The 25,250-nt window shown below is 42.8% G+C and overlaps 1 protein-coding gene across 4 annotated transcripts in view; it reads left to right on the top strand.

The window, feature by feature from the left end:
• The window catches only part of GKAP1 (G kinase anchoring protein 1), a 45,276-nt gene extending 20,600 nt beyond the window's left edge, over positions 1–24,676 (top strand). For all 4 annotated transcript variants that reach the window (XM_056523999.1, XM_056524009.1, XM_056523990.1 and 1 more), the window contains 6 exons: positions 10,503–10,652; positions 10,742–10,843; positions 17,209–17,272; positions 20,864–20,934; positions 22,477–22,554; positions 24,104–24,676. In XM_056523999.1, the coding sequence (XP_056379974.1) occupies positions 10,503–10,652; positions 10,742–10,843; positions 17,209–17,272; positions 20,864–20,934; positions 22,477–22,554; positions 24,104–24,151 (513 nt within the window). In that variant the 3' untranslated portion in view covers positions 24,152–24,676. The remainder of the gene's footprint in view (positions 1–10,502; positions 10,653–10,741; positions 10,844–17,208; positions 17,273–20,863; positions 20,935–22,476; positions 22,555–24,103) is intronic.
• The last annotated feature ends 574 nt before the right edge of the window (positions 24,677–25,250 follow it).

The raw sequence follows: 25,250 nt of genomic DNA, 5'->3' as shown, positions 1-25,250 counted from the left end.
ATTTTTACAATCGTGCCTATTTTTGCATTGCTTCCTACTCTGAGTATTACTAGCCGACCTTTTTATTTAGAGGTCCTACTAAGCTGTAGGAAATTGAGGCCCTAAACCAAACTGGACACATCTAGTGACACTTGCAGGATTAGCAGCTAAAACAAAGGAAAGCGCTCCATGGTGTGATAGCGTAGATATATGTAAAAGATGACCACAAAATTTGGGTGCTCAACCTCAGTGGTTGTACTAATCCAAGCACAACAATGGAAAAGCAGGTATAGATCAGTAGATCATGGATCCAGCAGCCGCTCCTGGGATAAACAGCAAACACACAAAAATCTCCAAGAAAGGCTGGGTTCACACTACGTTTTGTCCCATACGGGAGCGCATACGGCAGGAGGGAGCTAAAAGCTCGCGCTCCCGTATGTGACCGTATGCGCTCCCGTATGTCATTCACTTCAATGAGCCGGCCGGAGTGAAACGTTCGGTCCGGTCGGCTCATGTTTGCGCCGTATGCGCTTTTACAACCGGACCTAAAACCGTGGTCAACCACGGTTTTAGGTCCGGTTGTAAAAGCGCATACGGCGCAAAAATGAGCCGACCGGACCGAACGTTTCACACCAGTCGGCTCATTGAAGTGAATGACATACGGGAGCGCATACGGTCACATACGGGAGCGCGAGCTTTTAGCTCCCTCCTGCCGTATGCGCTCCCGTATGGGACAAAACGTAGTGTGGACCCAGCCAAACTCTGGATCACGCAGGGCGCATGGTAGGAAAGGTTTATTAGCCAAAATTCAACGAATTCAACAAGCCTGATGAAGCGGTTCTCCTCGAAACTCGTTGCATTGTGGGTAATAAACCTTTCCTACCATGCGCCCTGCTTGATCCTGAGTTTCATGGAGATTTTTGTGTTTGCTGGATTAAGCAGCCTAGAAGTTTTAAGTTACACAGAAGCCTCATGGCTGTAGACTGGTGCCACAGGAATTTTTTATCTCCATGTTATTCCATATCCATAGAACATTTGGAAAACTGTCCCACAGCTCAGCACTTAACAATTTTAACTTTTTTGGGGGGATCAGTGGAGTTCTTAGCGGTCAGACCTTTGACAATCTGCTTATCTCATATCCTAGGAGTAACCTCTTGACAGATGAATCTCCGTTTAGAGTATGTTCACACATGAAAATCCACAGGTAAACTTGTAGCATGTAATCCACAAGTTTTTGGGCATGAAAGCCCAGATTTCATGCGGAAATGACAATACCTGCAAATTTTGGTGTGTGAAATCTGCAGCAAGTAAATTATGTGTGAACCTTAGAGGAGAATTTAATCGCCGGTTTTTCAGCGTGTTCATCAACCTCGGTGAGGATGTGACTAGTCCCACCTCCTGTTCACACAGTAGGCTTTCTGGATGTCCCAGGCGGCCTCAATTCTTTTAATGACCTTATGTATATCTTAGAAACACCTAGATCTGTCTATGATTATTTTAGGCCCTCATACAGGGAGATCAGTGCTGTAATTCACACTATTATACTTTTGATTATATGGCTGTATAAGGCTTTCTATTGCTGTATTTCTAATAACTATGTAGAAATCTGTATTTTGCTTTACTATTTGAACCTATATACCATAGAATCGGAGTACCTTTTGAAAATAAAGTATTGCTGCATGTGTCACACCTCTTATTTGGGCATGTGGCATAACAGTTTAGTTATTATAAGCAAATATTTGATTTTTTTTCTAAAGCTACTATATACATGGATGTCTGCGAACGGGTGCATCTAACATTATATAGTATCCAGTCTGCATTTTTTCCCCCCCTTCTCTGTTACCTGAAATGGCATGCTGTAAAAAATACTTAACCCCTTAAGGACCCGGCCATTTTTTGAACATCTGACCACTGTCACTTCAAGCATTAATAACTCTGGGATGCTTTTACCTTTCATTCTGATTCCGAGAGTTTTTTCGGGACATATTCTACTTTTATGTTAGTTGTAAAATTTTGGCGATACTTGTTTCATTTCTTGGTGAAAAATTCCAAAATTTTATGAAAAAATTTAAAATTTTGCATTTTTTTTAAACTTTGAAGCTCTCTGCTTATAAGGAAAATGGATATTCCAAATAAATTATACATTGATCCACATACACGCCCCTTTTTCGGGTTTGGGAGAATCCACATCGGGTCCGTCGGGAAAAAATGTTGCATCGTGTCGCAGACTGGCGCACGATGTCTGCGACATGTCTGGTTTAGAATAGTAAATGAGGGCCAATGTGTGTACTTTATGTTGGCATCATAAAGTTGACATGTTTTACTTTTGTAAGACATCAGAGGACTTCAAAGTTCAGCAGCAATTTTCTAATTTTTCACAAAATTTTCAAAATCTGAATTTTTCAGGGACCAGTTCAGTTTTGAAGTAGATTTGAAGGGCCTTCATATTAGAAATACCCCACAAATGACCCAATTATAAAAACTGCACCCCTCAAAGTATCCAAAATGACATTCAGTAAGTGTTAACCCTTTAGGTGTTTCACAGGAATAGCAGCAAAGTGAAGGAGAAAATTCAAAATCTTCATTTTTTACACTCGCATGTTCTTGTAGACCCAGATTTTGAATTTTTACAAGTGGTTATAGGAGAAAAAGCCCCCCAAAATTTGTAACCCAATTTCTCTTGAGTAAGGAAATGCCTCATATGTGTGTGTCAAGTGTTCGGCTGGCGCAGTAGAGGGCTCAGAAGGGAAGGAACGACAATGGGATTTTGGAGAGTGAGTTTTGCTGAAATGGTTTTTGGGGGTCATGTCACATTTAGAAAGCACCTATGGTGCCAGAACAGCAGAAAACACCACATGGCCTTCCATTTTGGAAACTACACCCCTCAAGGCACGTAACAAGGGGTCCAGTTAGCCTTAACACCCCACAGGTGTTTGAGAACTTTTCGTTAAAATCGGATGTGTAAATGGAAAATGCCCCCCAAAATTTGTAACCCCATCTCTTCTGAGTATGGAAATACCCCATGTTAGGACATAAAAGGCTCTGCGGGCAAACTACAATGCTCAGAAGAGAAGGAGTCACATTTGGCTTTTTGAAAGCAAATTTTGCTGAAATGGTTTTTGGGGGGCATGTCGCATTTAGCAAGCCCCTGTGGTGCAAGAACAGCAAAAAAATACCCACATGGCATACCATTTTGGAAACTACACCCCTTAAGGAACGTAACAAGGGGTACAGTGAGCCTTAACTACCCACAGGTGTTTGACGACTTTTTGTTAAATTTGGATGTGTAAATTAAGAAAAAAATTTTTTTAACTAAAATGCATTTTTTTCCCTAAATTTTACATTTTTACAAGGGGTAATAGGAGAAAATTACCCCCCAAATTTGTAACCCCATTTCTTCTGAGTATGGAAATACCCCATGTTTGGACGTCAAGTGCCCTGCGGTCGAACTACAATGCTCAGAAGAGGAGGAGCGCCATTGAGCGTTTGGAAAGAGAATTCGTTTGTAATGGTAGTCAGGGGCCATGTGCGTTTACAAAGCCCCCCGTGGTGCCAGAACAGTGGACCCCCCCACATGTGACCCCATTGTGGAAACTACACCCCTAACAGAATTTAATAAGGGGTGCAGTGAGTATTTACACCCCACTGGCGTTTGACAGATCTTTGGAACAGTGGGATGTGCAAATTAAAAATGTAATTTTTCATTTTCACGGACCACTGTTCCAATAATCTGTCACACCTGTGGGGCGTAAATGCTCACTGTACCCCTTATTACATTACGTGAGGGGTGTAGTTTCCAAAATGGGGTCACATGTGGGGGGGGGGTCCATTGTTCTGGCACTATGGGGGCTTTGTAAACACAAGTGGCCTTCAATTCCGGACAAATTTTCTCTTCAAAATCCCAATGGCGCTCCTTCTATTCTGAGCATTGTAGTTCGCCCTCAGAGCACTTTACATCCACATATGGGGTATGTTCTTACTCAGAAGAAATGGAGTTACAAATTTTGGGGGGATTTTTTCCTATTTTCCCTTGTGAAAATGAAAAATTTAGGGTAACACCAGCATTTTAGTGACATTTTTTTTTTTCCATTTTCCCATCCAACTTTAATGAAAATTTGTCAAACACCTGTGGGGTGTTAAGGCTCACTATACCCCTTGTCACGTTTTGGAGGGGTGTAGTTTCCAAAATGGGGTCACATGTCGGTATAAATTTTTTTGCATTTATGTCAGAACCGCTGTAAAATCAGCCACCCCTGTTCAAATCACCAATTTAGGCCTCAAATGTACATGGTGCGCTCTCACTCCTAAGCCTTGTTGTGCACCCGCAGAGCAGTTTACGCCCACATATGGGGTATTTCCGTACTCAGGAGAAATTGCGTTACAAATTTTGGGGGTCCTTTTTTCCTTTTACTGCTTGTGAAAATATAAAGTATGGAGCAACACCAGCATGTTAGTGTAACATTTTTTTTTTTTTACACTAACAGGCTGGTTTAGCCTAAAAGGAGAAAAAGCCCCCCAAAATCTGTAGTGCAATTTCTCCCGAGTACTGGAATACCCCATATGTGGCACTAAACTGTTTCCTTGAAATACGACAGGGCTCCGAATTGAGAGAGCGCCATGCGCATTTGAGGACTAAATTAGGGATTGCATAGGGGTGGACATAGGGGTATTCTGCGCCAGTGATTGCAAAACAGGGTGCCTCCAGCTGTTGCTAAATTCCCAGCATGCCTGGACAGTCAGTGGCTGTCCAGAAATGCTGGGAGTTGTTGTTTTGCAACAGCTGGAGGCTCCATTTTGGAAACACTGCCATACAATACGTTTTTCATTTTTATTGGGGGGACAGTGTAAGGGGGTGTATATGTAGTGTTTTACCCTTTATTATGTGTTAGTGTAGTGTAGTGTATTAAGGGTACGTTCACACTGGCGGAGGTTTACAGTGAGTTTACCGCTAGGAGTTTGCGCTGCGGCGAATAATTTGCCGCAGCCCAAACTTGAAGCAGGAAATTTACTGTAAACCTGCCCGTTATAATGTAACCTGTACATTCACATGGGGGGGCGCAAACCTCCAGCTGTTTCAAAACTACAACTCCCAGCATGCACTGCACTTTTGCAACAGCTGGAGGCACAATGGTTGGAACATTTTCAGTTCGGTTCTGTTACCTAACTCAGTATTTTCCAACCAGTGTGCCTCCAGCTGTTGCAAAACTACAACTCCCAGCATGTACTGATCACCAAAGGGCATGCTGGGAGATGTAGTTATGGAACAGCTGGAGTTACGCAACTACAACTCCCAGCATGCCGAGACAGCTGTTTGCTCTCTGGACATGCTGGGATTTGCAGTTTTGCAACATCTGGAGGGCTACAGATTATAGACCACTGCACAGTGATCTCCAAACTGTGGACCTCCTAGATGTTGCAAAACTAAAAATCCCAGCATGCCCATACAGCAAACAGCTATGTGGGAATGCTAGGAGTTGTAGTTTTGCATGATCTGGAGGGATATAGTTTAGAGATCATTGTATAGTGGTCTCAAACTGTAGCACTCCAGCTGTTACAAAACTACATATTCCAGCATGCCCAAACAGCTGTCTGGGCATGCTGGGAGTTGTAGTTTTGCAATATCTGGAGGGCTACAGTGTAGAGACAACTTTATAGTGGTCTCAGACTGTAGCCCTCCAGATCAACTTACCGGCATCGCCACCCGCCGATCACTGCCGCCTGCAGCCTCCGGAGGGGTAAGTGGATCTTCGCTGCCCGGTCCCCTTCGTTTCCCCGTTCTGCCCCACCTATTGTGGGTGGGCAGGACGGGGAAAACGAAAGTTAACCCCCCGCCCCCGATCTGCTATTGGTGGTCTCGTCTAGACCACCAATAGCAGGGATAGGAGGGGTGGCACCTCACTCCTATCCGTTCAGGGGGATGGTAGGTGTCTTAGACAATCGCGATCCCCCTTATATTCCTGGTCACTATAGACCCGTATGACCCGGAATCGGCGCAAATCACAAGTGTGAATTCACTTGCGATTTGTGCCGATCGCCGACATGGGGGGGGGGGGGGGTTTCTGATGACCCCCCTGGGCATTTGCGCGGGTTGCCTGCTGATAGATATCAGCAGTCACCCCGGTCCCCGCCCGGCTCGCGGCAGGGACCGAAATTCCCACGGGCATATGGATAAGTCCTGGGTCCGTAACTACCAGAAAGCCAGGGCGTATACATACGCCCTAGGTCCTTAAGGGGTTAAAGGGGTACTCCGGTGAAAAACTTTTTTTTTTTTTTTTTTTTTTTTTTTTTTTTTAAATCCACTGGTGCCAGAAAGTTAAACAGATTTGTAAATGACTTCTATTAAAAAATCTTAATCCTTCCTGTACTTATTAGCTGCTGAATACTACAGTGGAAATTCTTTTCCGTTTGGAAAACAGAGCTGTCTGCTGATATCATGAGCACAGTGCTCTCTGCTGGCATCTCTGTCCATTTTAGGAACTGTCCAGAGTAAAAGGAAATCCCCATAGTAAACATATGATGTTCTGGACAGTTCCTAAAATGGACAGAGATGTCAGCAGAGAGCACTGTGCTCATGATGTCAGCAGACAGCTCTGTGTTTCAAAAAGAAAATAATTTCCGCTATAATATTCAGCAGCTAATAAGTACAGGAAGGATTAAGATTTTTTTCATAGAAGTCATTTACAAATCTGTTTCACTTTTTGGCACCAGTTGATTTAAAAAAAATAAATAAATAAAAAGTTTCTCACCGGAGTAACTCTTTAACCCCTTAAGGACGGAGCCCATTTTCACCTCTAGGACGAAGCCCTTTTTTGCAAATCTGACCACTGTCACTTTAAACATTAATAACTCTGGGATGCTTTTAGTTATCATTCAGATTCTGAGATTTTTTTTCGTGACATATTCTACTTTAACATAGTGGTACATTTTTGTGGTAACTTGCATCCTTTCTTGGTGAAAAATCCCAAAATTTGATGAAAAAATTAAAAATTTTGCATTTTTCTAACTTTGAAGCTCTGCTTGTAAGGAAAATGGATATTCCAAATAATTTTTTTTTTTTTGATTCACATATACAATATGTCTACTTTATGATTGCATCATAAAATTGACGAGTTTTTACTTTTAGAAGACACCAGAGGGCTTCAAAGTTCAGCAGCAATTTTCCAATTTTTCACAAAATTTTCAAACTCGCAATTTTTCAGGGACCAGTTCAGGTTTGAAGTGGATTTGAAGGGTCTTCATATTAGAAATACCCCATAAATGACCCCATTATAAAAACTGCACCCCCCAAACTATTCAAAATGACATTCAGTAAATGTTTTAACCCTTTAGGTGTTTCACAGGAAAAGCAGCAAAGTGAAGGAGAAAATTCAAAATCTTCATTTTTTACACTTGCATGTTCTTGTAGACCCAATTTTTTAATTTTTACAAGGGGTAAAAGGAGAAAATGTATACTTATATTTGTAGCCCAATTTCTCTCGAGTAAGCACATACCTCATATGTCTATGTAAAGTGTTCGGCGGGTGCAGTAGAGGGCTCAGAAGCGAAGGAGCGACAAGGGGATTTTAGAGAGTACGTTTTTCTGAAATGGTTTTTGGGGGCATGTCGCATTTAGGAAGCCCCTATGGTGCCAGAACAGCAAAAAAAAACACATGGCATACCATTTTGGAAACTAGACCCCTTGAGGAACGTAACAAGGGATAAAGTGAGCCTTAATACCCCACAGGTGTTTCACGACTTTTGCATATGTAAAAAAAAAAAAAATTCACTAAAATGTGGGTTTCCCCCCAAATTTCAAATTTTTGCAAGGGTTAATAGCAGAAAAGACCCCCCAAAATTTGTAACCCCATCTCTTCTGAGTATGGAGGTACCCCATAAGTGGACCTGAAGTGCACTGCGGGCGAACTACAATGCTCAGAAGGGAAGGCGTCATATTTGGCTTTTTGAGAGCAAAATTTGCTCGGGGGGCATGTCGCATTTAGGAAGCCCCTATGGTGCCAGAACAGCAAAATAACCCCCACATGGCATACCATTTTGGAAACTAGACCCCTCACAGAATGTAATGAGGGGTACAGTGAGCATTTACCCCCTACTGGTGTCTGACAGATCTTTGGAACAGTGGGCTGTGCAAAATTTTTCATTTTCACGGCCCACTGTTCCAAAGATCCGTCAGACACCTGTGGGGTGTAAATTCTCACTGCACCCCTTATTACTTTCCGTGAGGGGTGTAGTTTTCAAAATGGGGTCACATGTGGGTGTGTTTTTTTTTTTGCGTTTGTCAGAACCGCTGTAACAATCAGCCACCTCTGTGCAAATCACCTCAAATGTACATGGCACACTCTCCCTTCTGGGCCTTGTTGTGCGCCCCCAGAGCACTTTGCGCCCACATATGGGGTATCTCCGTACTCGGGAGAAATTGCGCTACAAATTTTGGGGGGCGTTTTTCCCTTTTACCTCTTGTGAAAATGAAAAGTATAGGGCAACACCAGCATGTTAGTGTAAAATGTTTTATTTTTTTACACTAACATGCTGGTGTAGACCCCAACTGTTCCTTTTCATAAGGGGTAAAAGCCCCCCAAAATTTGTTAGGCAATTTCTCCCGAGTACGGCGATACCCCATATGTGACCCTATTCTGTTGCCTTGAAATACGACAGGGCTCCAAAGTGAGAGCACCTTGCGCATTTGAGGCCTGAATTAGGGATTTGCATAGGGGTGGACATAGGGGTATTCTATGCCAGTGATTCCCAAACAGGGTGCCTCCAGCTGTTGCTAAACTCCCAGCATGTTTGGACAGTCAATTGCTGTCCAGAAATGCTGGGAGTTTTTGTTTTGCAACAGCTGGGGGCTCCATCTTAGAAACACTGCCATACAATACGTTTTTCATTTTTATTGGGGAGGGGGGGGGGTGGGGGGCAGTGTACGTGCGTATATGTAGTGTTTTACTCTTTATTTTATGTTAGTGTAGTGTAGTGTTTTTAGGTTACATTCACACTGACGGCGGATTACACTGAGTCTCCCGCTAGGAGTTTGAGCTGCGACGGAAAATTTGCCGCAGCTCAAATTTGTAGCGGGGAACTCACTGTAATCTGCCGCCAGTGTGAATGTAGCCTGTACATTCACACGGGAGGGGGGGTCAAAACTACAACTCCCAGCATGCACTGACAGACCATGCATGCTGGGAGTTGTAGTTTTGCAACAGCTGGAGGCACACTGGCTGGAAAACCTTGAGTTAGGTTCTATGACCTAACTCAGTATTTTCCAACCAGTGTGCCTCCAGCTGTTGCAAAACTGCAACTCCCAGCATGTACTGATTGCGGAAGGGCATGCTGGGAGATGTACTTGCGTGCCTCCAGCCATTGCATTACTACAACTCCCAGCATGCCAAGACAGCCTTATGCTGTTCCTGAATGCTGGGAGTTGTAGTTTTGCAAGATTTAGAGGGGTTCAAGTTGTAAATCACTGTCCAGTGGTCTCAAAACTGTGGCCCTCCAGATGTTGCAAAACTACAACTCGCAGCATGCCCACACAGCAAACTGCTGTCTGGGCATGCTGAGAGTTGTAGTTTTGCAACATCTGGAGGGCTACAGTTTGAGACCACTTAGTGATCTACAACCTGAACCCCTCTAAATATTGCAAAACCACAAGTCCCAGCATGCCCACACAGCAAACAGCTGTCTGGGCATGCTGGGAGTTGTAGTTTTGCAACATCTGGAGGGCCACGGTTTAGAGACCACTGTAAACTGTGGCCCTCGATGTTGCAAGGCAACAACTCACCTAGCAGGACCCGGAAGCCGCCGCACGTGGGGGATCCCCGCATGGAGGATCGGGATCCAGGTAGGGACCGATAGGTGGGCAAAGCGGGGGAACCGAACTTTAACCCCCCCCTCCACCGGTCTGCTATCGGTCGGTCGCTCGGCCGACCAATAGGAGGGGTGGCACCCCTGCCACCAAACTCCTATCCCTTTAGGGGGATCGAGGGTGTCTCGGACACCTACGATCCCTCTTATTTTCCAGTGACCCGTATGACCCGGAATCGCGCAGATCGCAGGTCTGAATTGACCTGCGATTTGCGCGCATCGTGGTCATGGGGGCGTCTCAGGACCCCCCTCGGCGATGTGCCGGGATGCCTGCTGTTAGATAACAGCAGTCATCCCGGCCCGATCACCGCTACCAGTGACGCGGCGCTTCCGGAACCCCGCGACGTACATGTATGTCGCCGCGTGCCAAGTGACACTTCGCGGCGCCGTACATGTACGTCGCTCGTCGTGAAGGGGTTAAGGACATCTTGTTAGAATTTCTAAAACTATTTTTGGCTTTTTTACAAATAATAGAACTTAAATAATGTATTTTACATAACTATATATACACTAATTTTAAATATACTATATTTATTTTAATTTTATAACTTTGTGTGTGTAAATAAATAAAATAAATATATATATTAATGTGTGTGTGAAGATAAAGATAAATTATATTAAAATGGGATCTTATAATTGTAGCCCTTTTAATTCTTCTCATTGTCTAGGATGCGAAGTCCCCTCTGATGTTACCTCATGAACATGGCTTTTTTAATAAGCTGGAAGATGATGTGACCAAAATACTTCTCAAAGAAAAAAGAAAAGAAAACTCTGTTCCTGAAGTAATGGAAGGCATTGTATCATCTGATAATTGTACGGTATGTTTGAGTCAACATCTGTAAACACTTTGCCCACAAAAGTGTTTCATAACCTAAAAGTAAAATCGTAAATTTCATTCAATATACAGGAACCTGTCCTAAAAGATGGAAGAGCAGAGATATTGAAGCTGGAATTAGAAAAGAAAGACACTCAGATAAAGCTTCTGAAGAGCCTCATCTCACAATGGGAGGTAGATACAATTATGTTAAAGGGGTATTCCCTTCTCAGACATTTATATGACATATCCACAGGATAGCTCATGGTTCTTTGCTGTTTCCTTTACCATTATAAACATATATAGAAATTACAGAAATGGCCTAAAACAGCGAATCCTGGCCACAGCAACAAGCCAGAGAGGTACAGGGGGCTCTAATTCAACCCCTTTCCACAAATGGACGTATATTTACATCCACTGCGGGCTCCCGCTGGAAAATGCGTGCTCACCAGCACATTGTACCCGGTGGGTCCCGGGCGCTATCAGCAACCAGGACCCACGGCTAGCTAATACTGGACATCAATGATTGGGCTGATGTCCGGCATTAACCCTTTAGATGCCGCGGTCAAAGTTGATCACTATGTCTAAGTGGGAGACCGCCGTGGTGAAATCGCAGCGTCCCGAACAGCTGAGAGGATAGCGGGAAGCTTCCTACCTTGCTTCTTGCTGTCTGAACGGTGTTCTATTGTCCCAAGCCTGCCATGCAGGCTGGAGCAGTAGAGCACAATAACACTGATCAATGCTCTCCTATGGAAAAGCATTGATCAGTTTATGCCATCTAAAAATTGAATGGTATAGTCCCCTATGGGGACTTAAAAAGTGTAAAAATATAAATAAAAGAAAGTAAATATGCATTAACCCCTTTCCCTAATAAGTTTAAATCACCCGCCTTTTCCCATTTTTCAAATAAAAAAATATTAAAAAAAATAAAACCTAAACATGTGTGGTATTGCCGCGTGCATAAATGTCCGAACTATTTAAATATAATGTTAATTAAACTGCACTGTCAAAGGCGCAAATATAAAAAAAAATTCCAAAGCCCAAAAATGCGTATTTTTTGTTATGTCATATACTAGAAAAAAATTAATCGCGATCAAAAGGTGCCATCAAAATAAAAATATAAACTTCAGATCATGGCACAAAAAATGAGCCCTCATACATCCCTATATACGGAAAAATTAAAAAAGTAATAGGGGTCAGAATGTGACAATTTTTACACATAGTAATTTTGGTGCATGTAGTTATCACTTTTTTTTTTTTTTAAAGTAGTAAAATAAAACCTATATAAATTAGGTATCCTTGTAACCGTATGGACCTACAGAATAAAGATAAGGTGTCATTTGTAGTGATGAGCGGCAGGGACCATATTCGAATTTGCAATATTTCGTGAATATATTGACTATTCGTCCTTTGAACATAGCGAATATGTGAATTTCGCAAACACTTTTTTTGCATGTGAAAAGAACAAAAAAATGAATCTTCGTCATTACGAATATATAGCACTATATTCTAAATATTTGAAGTTCCGATATTCGCAAAAAATGTGCATTACGAATATTCTTGCTCAAAACTAGTCATTTGTACTAAAAAGTGCATTGCGTAGAATTGGAAGCCCCCAAAAATTTACAATATAGCGTTTTTTTTTTGTTTTTTTTAGTTTAGCCCCACACTTTTTTTTTTCTGCATTTGCCGTAGATTTCGTGTTGAAATGATTAATGGTATTACAAAGTAATATTGGTTGCACAAAAAACAAGCCCTCATATGGGTCTGTAGGTGGAAAATTTAAAGTGTTGTGATTTTTAGAAGGCAAGGAGGAAAAAATAAAGGTGCAAAAATGAAAAATGGGCCGAGAGGGAAGGGGTTAAGGACCATTGACGTCTATTTATGTCCATCGCCCATTCCTGTTTTATATTGAGCGTGCTTCATATCCAGTGAGTCTGGTTGCTATCAGAAACCAGGACCTCCAGCTAATGCCAGGCATCTAAAACAGGAGAGAAAAGTCCCAGCTAGATCAGTGGGCTGATCAGGACTGCCACTGCGAAACTGCTGCGTCCCGGACGGAGTTCCCTTGCTGGAGCAATGGAGCACTGATACCATTGATAAGTGCTATACAAGGGCATAGCTTTGTTCAATCCAATGATTGCATGTAGTAGTCCTCTGAGGACTAAAAAAAAGTGAAAAAAAAAAAAAAAGTAAATGTAAATTTAACCCCTTCCCTTTTCCTATTTTTTTTTTTAATAAAATAATGTAATCAAAAGTAAACATATGTGGTGTCGCCACATACGTAAATGTCCGAACTATAAAAATAGAAAATTGTTTAAACCGCACGGTCACAGGCATTTACGTAAAAAGAAAAAAATACCAAAGTCCAGAATTGCGTATTTTGTCACTTCTTCTTATATCATAAAAAAATGAATAAAAAGCAATCAAAAAGTCCCATCACAACAAAAATTATACAGATAGAAACTATAGATTATTGGTGCAAAAAATGAGCCCTCGTATAGCCTTTTATACTGGAAAATAAAAAAGTTATATAGGCCAGAAGATGACAATTTTAAGCACTCATTTTCTCTATCTGCTCCATTGGGGGACACAGACTGTGGGTGTATCTTGCTGTCTCTAGGAGGTGTGACACTATGGTAATAAAAATGTCAGCTCCTCCCAGCAGGATCTACCCGCCTTCAGGCTCTGAGCTAGTCAGTTTAAGCTTAGTGTCTGAAGGAGGTGGATGGGTCTGGTTTGCTCCAGACCTGGTCTTCTGTTTTTTGTTTTCCTAGTATAGGGACGTGCTCGTTTTTTTGTTCCTTTTTCTTTCTGTTTTCAGGTGGGGACTCGGGGACTGCGGTTCACTGTTTCCCCATTGCGAGTAAGGGGGCACAGACATTGCGTATATGCGCTGTTAACCCCTTCTCGCCAACGGTCAGCGCCTGGGTGGTACCTCATGGGTCCAGGTCCCCCTATGTCTCTGCTCACCTCGCTCGCGCATAGCGACTCATATAAGGCACATGTGTTACGAAAATCCTTTATTGTGTGTGTTTTGGCCACTACTCAGCGCCTTATAGGAGTCTGTCAGCGCGGCGCTTCTTCGGCTCCAGCGCTCTCAGCGCCGGCTTCTGTCATATCTTACAGCGCCTTATACGCTGCTGCAGCCGCGGCGCTGTTATCTTTTTACTTTCACTTCGCCGGCAGCCTCTGCCGGCACTCTGGCCGCCCGCTCCGTTCCCCCGAGCGCATATACAGCTAGGCAGGTGCGCTCGGGACAAGGCTGTAGCTCCGCCCACTGGGCAGGGGAGCTCTCAGAGGCGCAAAGTAGCGCCCAATCAGCGCCGTGGATGCGGTTTTCTGTTTGTAGGGGTCAGTTACTACGTGCCTTGCTTCAGGCACGCCCCTCCCTCTCTATTGGCTGGCCTTTTCAGCCTAGCTGGCTGCACAGAACAAGTTCTCCTCTCTGCAGCTAAAAGGGGACACAGATCTGGGTGAGAAAGTGCCTGTCTTCTCTTTTTTACCCCATTATGTCTGTACCCAGGGCTGTTCATCCCTCTAAACAGTAACCTGTGTATTTAGCGACTTACTATACCTGTAAGCACTGTAATACCAAGATGCTTGCTTTGCCTGCCCCTCTGCTCCCCCAGACCCCTTCGGTGCCTTCCGTGAGATGGTGTCCGCTTTGAAGGGGTCGTCCCTGCGCAGGACCTCTGAGAGGGCCCGCTCTTCGTCTCCTCATACTTCTCTCACAAGCGTGCTAGGAGTGCCTCGTCTGATTCTTCAGATAGACGTGGGCGTTCCCCTCGCGGGTTCCGCCCCCCCCTATCATCTGGGCACAAACGTCGCTCCTCCAGGGAACGTTCTCTGAGTCGCCGCTCTGCCACGCCAGAGCCGCGTACCTGGTCTGGATCGCCCCCCTCCAGGACTGTCGCTACTCATTCACATTCTCCTGGTGAACCAGTGGATGAGGCTTCCGAACCGGCATCTGACCCAGAGGACCGCTCGGACTCAATTGCTATGGTGAACTCATTGGTGACAGCCATAAGAGACACCTTTCACTTGGAGGACCCAGGATCTTCGGATATCAATCCGGGAGTATCCTTTCATCGTACTAAGCCAGCACCTCAAAGGTTCAGCTCTCACGCTGACTTTGACGACATTCTGGAATCTGCATGGAAACATCCAGACAAGAGATTTCCGGGAGTCAAGACAATTCAAGAACGTTATCCATTTGACAAGGACTTGCCGCTAAGGCGGCTTCCCCTCCCTCTGTGGACCCACCAATCTCCCGGATCTCAAAGGCGACTACACTGCCTCTGGCAGATGCCGCTGCCTTCAAGGATCCCGCGGACAAAAAGGTAGAATCTTTAGCGAAATTCGCTACTGAAGCAGCTGGCTCTTCTCTTCTTCCCATCTTTGCCTCGACATGGGTGTCCAAGGCCCTGTCGGAGTGGTGTCAACAGTTCCATCAGGATATTTTAGCGGGATCCCCCCCAGAGGATCTATCTGCTCTGGCTCTCTGTTGCGCTAAGGCTAGGGACTTTCTGTGCGCAGCGTCCATGCAGGCAGCCCGTTGTTCTGCCTTTGCTGTGGGTCACCTAGAAGCCCTCCGCCGCTCTGTGTGGCTTAAAGCTTGGAATGCAGATGACGCTTCCAAAAGGTCTCTCACTGAGCTTCCCTTTACGGGTGTCCGTCTTTTTGGCAAACGCCTTGATGTGATTATATCCGAGACAACGGGAGGTAAGAGTTCCTTATTACCTCAAAATAAGGTTCGCCCTACTTCCCAAAGGGAGTCTTTTTCTTTTCGGTCCTTTCGGACCTCTAGCTCCAAAAAAGGGACAAGCGCCCTTAAGGGACAAGAAGGCTCCCTCGTTCCGGGCATGCCCGTCTTGGAAGTCAGAGTCCAACCGCTCTGGCCGTTTAGCGCCCAAATCGGGCAACCGCAAACCCACTTCTGCATGAAGTAGGGCCTCCACCCGCGATTTCTTTGTGGGTGGGAGGTCGTCTTTTGTTTTTCCGTGACATCTGGTCCTCACACATTCAGGACTCTTGGGTCAGGGACATGGTGTCCAACGGTTACCGAATCGAACTTGCCTCCCTCCCGAGGGATCACCACTTTTTTCGATCCCGGGCCCCCCGGTCTCCTCCCCTGGTGAAGCAATTTTGTGCGGCTCTCCAGTCCCTGCTTCTCCAGGGGGTGATTGTTCCCGTCCCCCTAGAGGAACTTTTTCGGGGTTTCTATTCAAATCTCTTTGTGGTCTCCAACAAGGACGGTTCTGTACGACCTATCCTAGACCTCAAGCATCTCAACCGTCATCTTCTCATCCGCCACTTCCGGATGGAATCTCTCCGCTCGGTGATGTCGTCCCTGGAATAGGGGGAGTTCCTCTCCTCAGTGGACATCAAAGATGCCTACCTTCATGTGCCAATATTTCCGGGCCATCATCGGTACCTCCGCTTTGCGGTTCCGGAGGGACACTTTCAATTTGTAGCGCTCCCCTTCAGTCTAGTCACGGCTTCTCTGGTCTTTACGAGGCCCTTGCGCCAGTGATGGGCCTGTTACGGTCGGGAGGCATCTTGGTGATACCCTATCTGGACGACCTTCTCATCAAGGCTCCAACCAGAGCCCAGACTTGCTGGAGAGCATCTTGGGCTCTCCAGCACAGAGCCTTGGCCTCGCAGATTTGCAAGGCAGCTACCTGGTCATCTTTGCACACTTTCTCGAGGTTTTACCAAGTTCATACTTCGCATCGGCTGATGCTGGTCAGGGCGTAAGGTGTTGCAGGTGGCAGTGGATCGGCCATCTGCCTGATTACTTATCAGCTCACCCAAGGGACGGCTTTGGTACGTCCCACGTTCTGTGTCCCCCAATGGAGCCGATAGAGAAAAGGAGATTTTTTTAACACTTACCGTAAAATCTGTTTCTCAAAGGATCCATTGGGGGACACAGCTCCTGCCCTTTGTTAGGGTTTTTCCCATTGGTTCTCTGTCTGAGGGTGTGTTCAGTTATGTTTTTCCTTCTGGTTCTCGGACAGTTTTTGGGTTTTCCTTGGCCTATTGGTCTCCTCCTAGTGCTCTGGAACTTAAACTGACTAGCTCAGAGCCTGAAGGCGGGTATATCCTGCTGGGAGGAGCTGACTTTTTTTATTACCATAGTGTCACACCTCCTAGAGACAGCAAGATACACCCACGGTCTGTGTCCCCCAATGGATCCTTCGAGAAAGATTTTACGGTAAGTGTTAAAAAAAAATCTCCTCCTTTTTATACAAAAGTAAATTTTTTTAAAGTATTAAAATAAAACAAAACCTATACATCTATACAAATTGGGTATCATATAAATCCTACAGAATAAATAATATAATAATTATTGAAAAATGCATTGCTTAGAAACCAAAGCCCACAAAAGTTGCAAAATGTTGGGGTTTTTTTCCCCTTCACCCCTTCAAATATTATTTTTTTAACTGTAGATTTTGTGGTAAAATTAATGATGTTATTTCAATGTACAGTTGGTGCAATCTTATTCCTGGAATTTTTTCACCTTTTGACATTAAACTTTTTATTTTTTTATAATAAAGGTTAAATACAAAGAAGTTAAAGCCAGGAATGCACAAGTTCTTAAAATGTTACAAGAAGGTGAAAGTAAGTGTGCGTTTTGTTTTTTCTTGCTGTTTGTTCTTCTAGGTCTCTGTTCACACATTGCTGCTGATTAGCTGTGTGTTACCGCAATTATGCCAGTTATAAAAATTGTTGTTACCAAAATTTTGACTATTCGTTGGAAAAACGCATTTGCGATTTCTCTATTTAGCCGCAACATGGGCATACAGGCTTTGAAATAAGACTTAACCCCTTACTGACAATTTTTATTTTAGTGTGCATTTTGTTCCTTCTTGGCTAATGTTATAACTATATAATGCAAACCAAAAAAGAATTGTGGTGTATAATTGAATTACATTTTTTTTTATAATTCTGTAATCTGTTTTTCTATGCTTTTCACTTTCTAGTAAACTTTTTTTTTTCTCTGCCGGTCAGTACGATAGGAGATGCCCAATTTGCAGTTTTACCGAGATTTGTCATTTAAATATTTCTTCTGAGGAATTTTTTTCTTTTTAAAAAATTTTTAAGCTATGCAATCGCTATATTGTTTGTACAGTTCACTGCCCTACCTATGTGTTGAAGGGAACTGTCATTCTCACAATCTCCTGTAACATCTCACCTGTGGCATTCTGCAATATCCGTTCTATCACGCCTAATTGGATCGTGGATGTGAACACGATGTGGCTTCTAACAGTCAAAATGCCACAGTTGCCTTTAGCAGCATCTAGTGGGTAAATGGCTCAAAGCTAGCTGGCAGCTACACACAGAATGCATTAAGGGGCTAAACCCTGCCCTCATACAACACATTAGTTTAGCTTGTTAGGCTAGGTTCAGACTACGGAATCTCCGGGCAGAAAATTTCTGCCCGGAGATTCAGAGTGCGGCCAGCGCTGACTGAATCAGTTGGCGCTAGGACCGCGCGGATACTGCAGTCTCCAATAGACTGCAATGTATTCCGCGAGTATTTCCCCCTGAAGAAAGAGCAATGCCATTCTTCAGGTGGAAATTTCCAAGCGGATTTTCCGTTCACTAATTCCGCTTCACAAATTCCAAAGTGTGAATTTGTGACCGGAAACTCATTCACTACACTATGCATTTTAGCAAGCGGAATTTCCACCTGCAATTTCAAAGCGGAATTGCAGACGGAAATTCCGTAGTCTGAACCTAGCCTTAGTGTATCAGCGGTGTCTTTTGTAGTGCTGCTGTGAGCTGGTAGTGTCAAGCTTTGTAGCTGCTCTAGTGCTACCACAAGGAGGCTCCCACACAAAATGAAAAAATAAAAAGAATTGAGCAGAGGATATACCTGGCCCTGAGCTAATCTGTTTTATCTTAGTGTCAGTCGTAGGCCCACACAGGTCTGGTTTCTCCAAAAGAGTTCTTCCTTTGTTTGGTTAGTAATTTTTTTTTTTCTGGTATTCTGGACTCTCAGGCATAGTGGGTAACCTAGACCCACTCTGATACCACCCTATGCCACCAGGGCACATGCCATTATATAGAAGGGCTGTTAACCCTTGGTCGCCACCGGCCAGACCTAAGATGTTAAGACAATAGTCTGTCTGGCTGTCCGCCTCTAAGTTCTCGCCTTCCCACACCACATCAGATGTCGCTTATAGCTGCTTAAATAGATTGCATGGACCACTGTTTATCTCAGGACCTACACTGGGGCACCAGTCTCCTACATCTTCCCCTTCACCACTGATTTGTGGGTGCCATAGAGGATTAGGACATAAAGAATACACGCTTCTGTTCTCTCCAGTTTTGGCTTTCCCGGTTCACAGATGGGTCATTGACCAGTAAATGGCTATTGAGGTCAGTACTGCTAACACCACTAACACATGGGTATTATTTCAAACACTAGAGTTGTGCAGTTTTTGGAGCCCTATAAAGATTAGACTGATCTATCTTTCTCTCTTTTTCTCTTTCTTTTTCTCCCCCTCTTCCCCCCCCCCCCCCCCCCCCGACCTTATCTTGTCAAATAAATCTTTATTATTTTTACTGGTCCGTGTTTACGGTTAAAATTATTTGACCATCCTGGAGAGCGCCTGAAGACATCTACATCCACCTGTGCCTCACAGCGTCTTTGCTTCGACATATAAAGTTCCATGGCAGTAAATGATAAATATAACAATCTTTCAGAGTTATATCTATCTTATTTTTTGCCTTGATAAAGATTCATATAAATTGAACTCCATGTTATATGTAAAGCTAAATATAAAAAATTACATGGTGAAATGCAGTGAGGCAAAAACTTTAAAAGTATGCTTTGTCCTAAAGAACATAAAAAATAGGCAGAGTATTCCTTCAGTTATGTGGTCAGTCTGTTTCTGTAGATATTTAAGGTTATTCACCCAGTGTTTTGTTTACATAATCTTGCACAAAGAACATTTGTCGTAAGCTGGAAATTCCTATGTAAACTTCTGTAGTATGTCTCTCTGTAAGGCCATGTTCACACATTCTTGATTTTCAGAATTTAGGTGTAGGTTCCAGTAAAACCTCTGAGAAACCCACCTGATTTGTGATTCAGTTTCCTTATATCCTGTGCATGTGGCCTCCTTTTTTATTTTTATTTTATTTTTCACAATTCATGATATTTACCTTTTTTTTTAATTTTTTATACAACAAGCATCCTATATAGATAATTGCTCTTGTTAATGATAAACGTGAAAATATTGAAGAGGTGGCTAGTATGTTAAATAGATTAGATGTTGAGACTTCTTTCACCCTGTATTCCAACACTTTTTTTTTTTTTTTTTTAAAGTGGCCCAAATGTTCCTTAGGATAAGTCTCCACTTGTTTTTTTTCTGGCAGTTTTTGGAAAACTGCCACTGCAGTTTTTGAGCCAAAGTCAGAAGTGGATCCATAAGGGAGGAGAAGTGTAAGTCCCTCCTTTATATGTCCTATTCCTTTTGAATACACTTCTGTCTTTGGCTCAAAAACTGCAGTGGCAGATATCCAAAAACTGCCAGACAAAAAACAAGTGGAAACGTAGCCTTAGTGACTGTTGGGGTGGCATCCAGTCACTGGCTTTAATGGAGATGTCGGCTATAGACTTGCAGTCACATGTTCATTGATGAATTATTGTTCTTCAAAGATGACCTATGCTGTGCATTCCCCCTCCCCCCCCCCCCCCCCCCCCAAAAATGATATTCAAATGTGTTTTTACTCACACAATTTTGATATGGATTCTTAAGCCCATCTAGGACATGTCATCAATCACATGTTATACTAGGAAGGGGGGGGGGGGGTGCTGCTAACGTTCTAGTATGCACCTCTGTAGTAACGATGCATGTTCAGTGACTCATACATGCGCATATATATATAAGTCTCGTGTCTGACATAGGGAGAGGTGTCCCAATGAGTAGAGCACAGGAGGTGTCATGGGAACACACAGGGTACACGGATCCTGGTAAGATTACTAATTTAGAAAACTGATAATTTTACTTATTTCATAATTTAACATTCTATTTAACCCCCAAAGTATTAAATAATGCTGCAATTGTGATTGGTGGTTATGGGCATATTACTCCAGTTTTTATCTCAGACACTTTTAGTAAACCTTGGCTATTACTATGTCTAAATGTTAAGTTTCCTTTACATTACATCACCTTGTTCTTGATTTTCTACTTTCCAATTTAGTGAAAGACAAAGCTGAAATTCTTCTGCAGGTTGAAGAGCTCATGACTATAAAGAATGAATTAACATTACAGGTAAGAAAACTTAAGTGTTCCATGGGTTTCTTGTCAGTGTCTGGGTTTGCTTAGAGCAAGAGAAAACCTCTCCTACCTAGACAGTTCCTGACACAGACAAAGGTGGCAGCAGGGAGCACTGTGTAAGAACTGGGAATAACCACACAACTTCAAATGAAGCATATAGCATCCGATATATAATGGATGGCTTGGTTTATTTATTTTATTCATTTTTTCATAAAAGTAGTTGACACAAATCTGTATAACTGTCGCGCTTATTACAAATGTCTTCAGATTACCTCTTTAAGAGATTGAGCTCAGATTTATAGGGAATCTACTTCCGATAGGTGCCACTAGAGAGCTACTTTGCATGATAAGCACAATAAAAGATGCAGAACTGCTGTGTCACTGAGCAATGCACAGGGTAAATGCTGGGTGAAAGTGAATAGAATGCACATGCTCAGAGGTTGTGCACAGCTATTCAAAAATAAAAACACTGAAAATGGTGTTTTCAGCTGTTAAATAAAGCTAACGGATTTCCTTTCAACTGCACTGCTGCTGGTTGGATTCAATATAACCAATTTTAACAGAAGTTTCCACCCTGTAAATTCCCCCTAATGTAAAACATTTAAAGCTTCCCTTTCCATATAAAGTCTTTACACAAACGATTTGGTGTAGAAAAGTTGCAAAATGTGTCCTAAAAGGGGACGTGGCCTTGGTCACCCTGAATTTTGTACCACATATGCTAAAGAGCTGCTGACTGTTGTAGCTGAACGCTATGCTGTCTTGGAGTTTGTGTTGGTTTCAACTGGGGCCGCTGCTGAAGAGGCATGAATCTCCTAGGGAATTTACCGAATCCTATGGTCTCTGGATTTTACTAAAGACCGGTGTGTATGACTCTGTTCTTAGTTAATCCCCCATTATATTTAACGAAAGTATGTGCAGTGTGTTCTACACCATCTGACAGGCATTCACCCCTTTGAACTAGAAGATTCCAATTTGTTACAAAAAAAAGATGCAGCTTTTCTCTTTATATTGAACAGTAATGATAAACTGTCTCTAATAGAAGTCATACAACTAGACTGCTGAATATGGAAGCTAAGGAGACCACATGCTTGGTCCCTAAAGATTTGTAAAGAGGATTGGCTTCACTTTTGTAAGAATCAGCTGCACTACCAGCTTCTGCTCAATAACTGGAGTGGCGCTATTTCTTTCAAATCCTGGACATTCCCTTTCAGAAATAAAATCAGAGAGCAGCAGTGATGTTGAAAGATCCACCTGCAGGAAGTGATTTGTGTGCATTTACAAGCCTGACTTTTTATGTTTTTTTTTTTAAATTGAGATTACATTTTAAAAACAATTGCCGTGGCATAGCTATATGGGGTTCAGAGTTTACAGATACACCAGGACCATTGTTACATGATTGGATGCCCTTGCACCAACTTTATTTTCAAGCATAGGTTGATGTCTGGTTAAGTTACAAAAAATGTTAAATAAAATATTGCCTTTATTTATCCTTTTATAATTTTTTTTTTTTTTTTTTTGCCCTAAAAAAAAAAACAGGTCACAGGTCTGCATGCCGCTTTAGAACAAGAGCGATCCAAAGTAAAAGCTCTACAAGCAGAACTAGTGAAATACCAGGTATGTGCCTAGAAATTCTGACAGCCATAAAAATAACCTTGATCATTCAGTATTTAAGGAAGAAATACAGTAAAATTCCAGAATAAGGATACTTTCACACATGCAGATTTGCTGTAGCAGATTTTGCTACTCATTGAAGTCAATGGGCAGCAAAATCTGCAGCTAAAAAATATGCACATGTGAATGTACCCTTAAGTGTAAAACCTAGTTAAAGGGGTAGTCCAGTGGTGAAAAACTTAGGGGATAAGTTTGAGATCACGGGGGGTGGGACCGCTGGGGCCCCCCGCGATCTCTCTGTATGGGGGCCAGGCTCTCCGGCCAGATAGTGGGTGTCGACCACCGCAGGAAGCGGCGGCAGACACGCCCCCTCAATACATCGCTATGGCAGAGCCCGAGATTGCCGAAGGCAGCGCTCCGGCTCTGCCATAGAGTTGTATTGAGGGGGCGTGTCGGCCGCTCAATACAACTCTTAGGATAGGGGATAAGTTGTTCACCACTTGTTCACCACTTGTTCACCACTTGTTCACCACTGGACTACTCCTTTAAGGGCTCATGCTAGTTTTTTTCCTATTTTCACTTCTTTACTACTTCTGTAGCTAAATATATAGCACAAAGCTAGATCATATCCTTTCAGACATCTCAAAAGCATATCTCATAGGATTAAATTGATTCCATATGTTGCAGCAGTGCATGGAGCCGAAAGGGACCAGAGGTGACCAAAAGTACAGTAACCTTGGCTGAAACTGGATTGAACAGATTAACCAATGATTTTAGTCTGGTCAAATAAGTTCTGCTTTCAAAGTACTCCAGTTACCTAGAAAAATGGATAGAGTTCTAGGAGACTTCAGACTGTCGTCCGATCTTTAATTTTTTTTTATTAATAGTACAAAGTCACGCTGAAATGTGTTAAACTGTCTCCTTTCCATTATCCTCATTACTTTTAGCGGAGAGTCTGTCTGCAGTGGGTGGTGCTGAAATAATAGGTGGTGGGACCGTTTATTTGTGTGCTGTCTCCATAGATGCCAATGCAGTCCGTCCCAGAATTCCACCAAAATGAACATGCTCATTCTTTTGGCTGGTTCTGAATTTTGAATTTCCGTTTCTGAATTTTCCGCCATAAAAATTCTGCAATGTGAATGGTCTAGCAGAATCCCATTAAGAATTTCTGCCTAGGAATTTTGTTTGCAGCAGTGTGGATGGGCCCGTAACTGGGGCCGACATAATAGTTACAAGGCCCTTTGTTATTATCTGCAGAGATGATCTAGGTCTTCTAAGACCCAGCAGCTCTTTCAGATACCCGGCACCAGCAGTCACATGATCGATTGGGTGGAGAGCTGTATACACATCACTCATTAAGCACTGTGTATACAGTGATTGGGAAGGCAGGGACAGTAATATGCTGTCCCTGCCTTCTCTGGAGAGACTTTAGAAGTGTCACGCTGAGATAGTAAGTTATTTGCTGACTGGCTGGGTGGTCAGTAAGTTAAGTTTAATTGTAGAATAATGTTCTAGAAGACATGCTTCATTTGTTCTGCTTTCCCTTCTACAGGGTGGTAAGAAAGGAAAAAGGAACTCTGAATCTGACCATGGCCGATGATCAGTTGTTTTCCATACCTGAAGAGGAGATGGAGCCTTTTATAAAAAGCACTAACTTTTTCCTGCAGAGTTTAAATACTGCTGTTCAATGCCATACATTGTTAGTTTTTCAGGACTAAATAAAACGTATTCTTCCATTTGCATACTTGGTCTTTACACATCAAACCACTTAAAACCATGTAAAAACTGAACTTTGTATTAATGAATTAGCACCTAAACTAAATGCTAAAACTGGCATTGCCAACAACTACTAAGTTATAGTGTTTTGTTTTTTGTTAATCCATTTTAGGCCATAAAACAGCCTAAAATGGAATTTTTTCCCCATTTTATTGGGAAGAGGGCTCCTTATTCCCACTTATGTTATGAGCAAAATTGCTATGCTGCAAAATTGTGTCAGGAAAAGTTTATGGGCTATTTGTGGACACATTTTGTTACATAAACCTCAAGACAGATTTTTTGAACTTAAGCAAAAACTCTAATGCAATAAACAGCTAATACTGAGGCATAATGTTGGACTGGTGATTTAAGTGTTCGTCATAGCACTTTTTATCTCAGGGCTCTATCACACTTCACCCTTTTAGCCCTGAGATTTATATTTGTGGACATCTAAGGTTAACAGAGCTCTCATTGGCCTTAGTAGAGGTATAATATGTATGTCTTACTTGTTATATACATTACAGTACCTTCCCCACAGAACTGATACCCATATACTGCAAACGGGGTTAATGTAGGCAATATTGCCAAATTATTGTATCAAATTAAATAAATGACAACCATAAAGTAGCTAAATGCTGACAGACCATAATTCTGATACCCAGTGACAATTGTGTACTTACTCGGGTACCGAAAGCACACAGGGGGTAATTCATCAAGCTGTGCTTACGTACACGACTTGCGTACACTGTTTTCCATGGTGGAAGTGTTTTTCACGTGACACATTTATCATACTACCACAGGGGGGGGTTGATAAATTTGGCTCACATAAGCAAAAACACTTTTTTAGCATACATAAGCAAAAACCAAGAAATGACTTTAGAACACCACTTTGTAACACCACCTCTTCTCCTCTGTGACTTTTCTGCTCACGCTACCTGCACCCC

This window comes from Hyla sarda, chromosome 1, assembly GCF_029499605.1.
Source record: "Hyla sarda isolate aHylSar1 chromosome 1, aHylSar1.hap1, whole genome shotgun sequence".
Classification (NCBI taxonomy): Eukaryota; Metazoa; Chordata; class Amphibia; order Anura; family Hylidae; genus Hyla; species Hyla sarda.
This window is presented reverse-complemented; position numbering and strand designations above follow the sequence as displayed.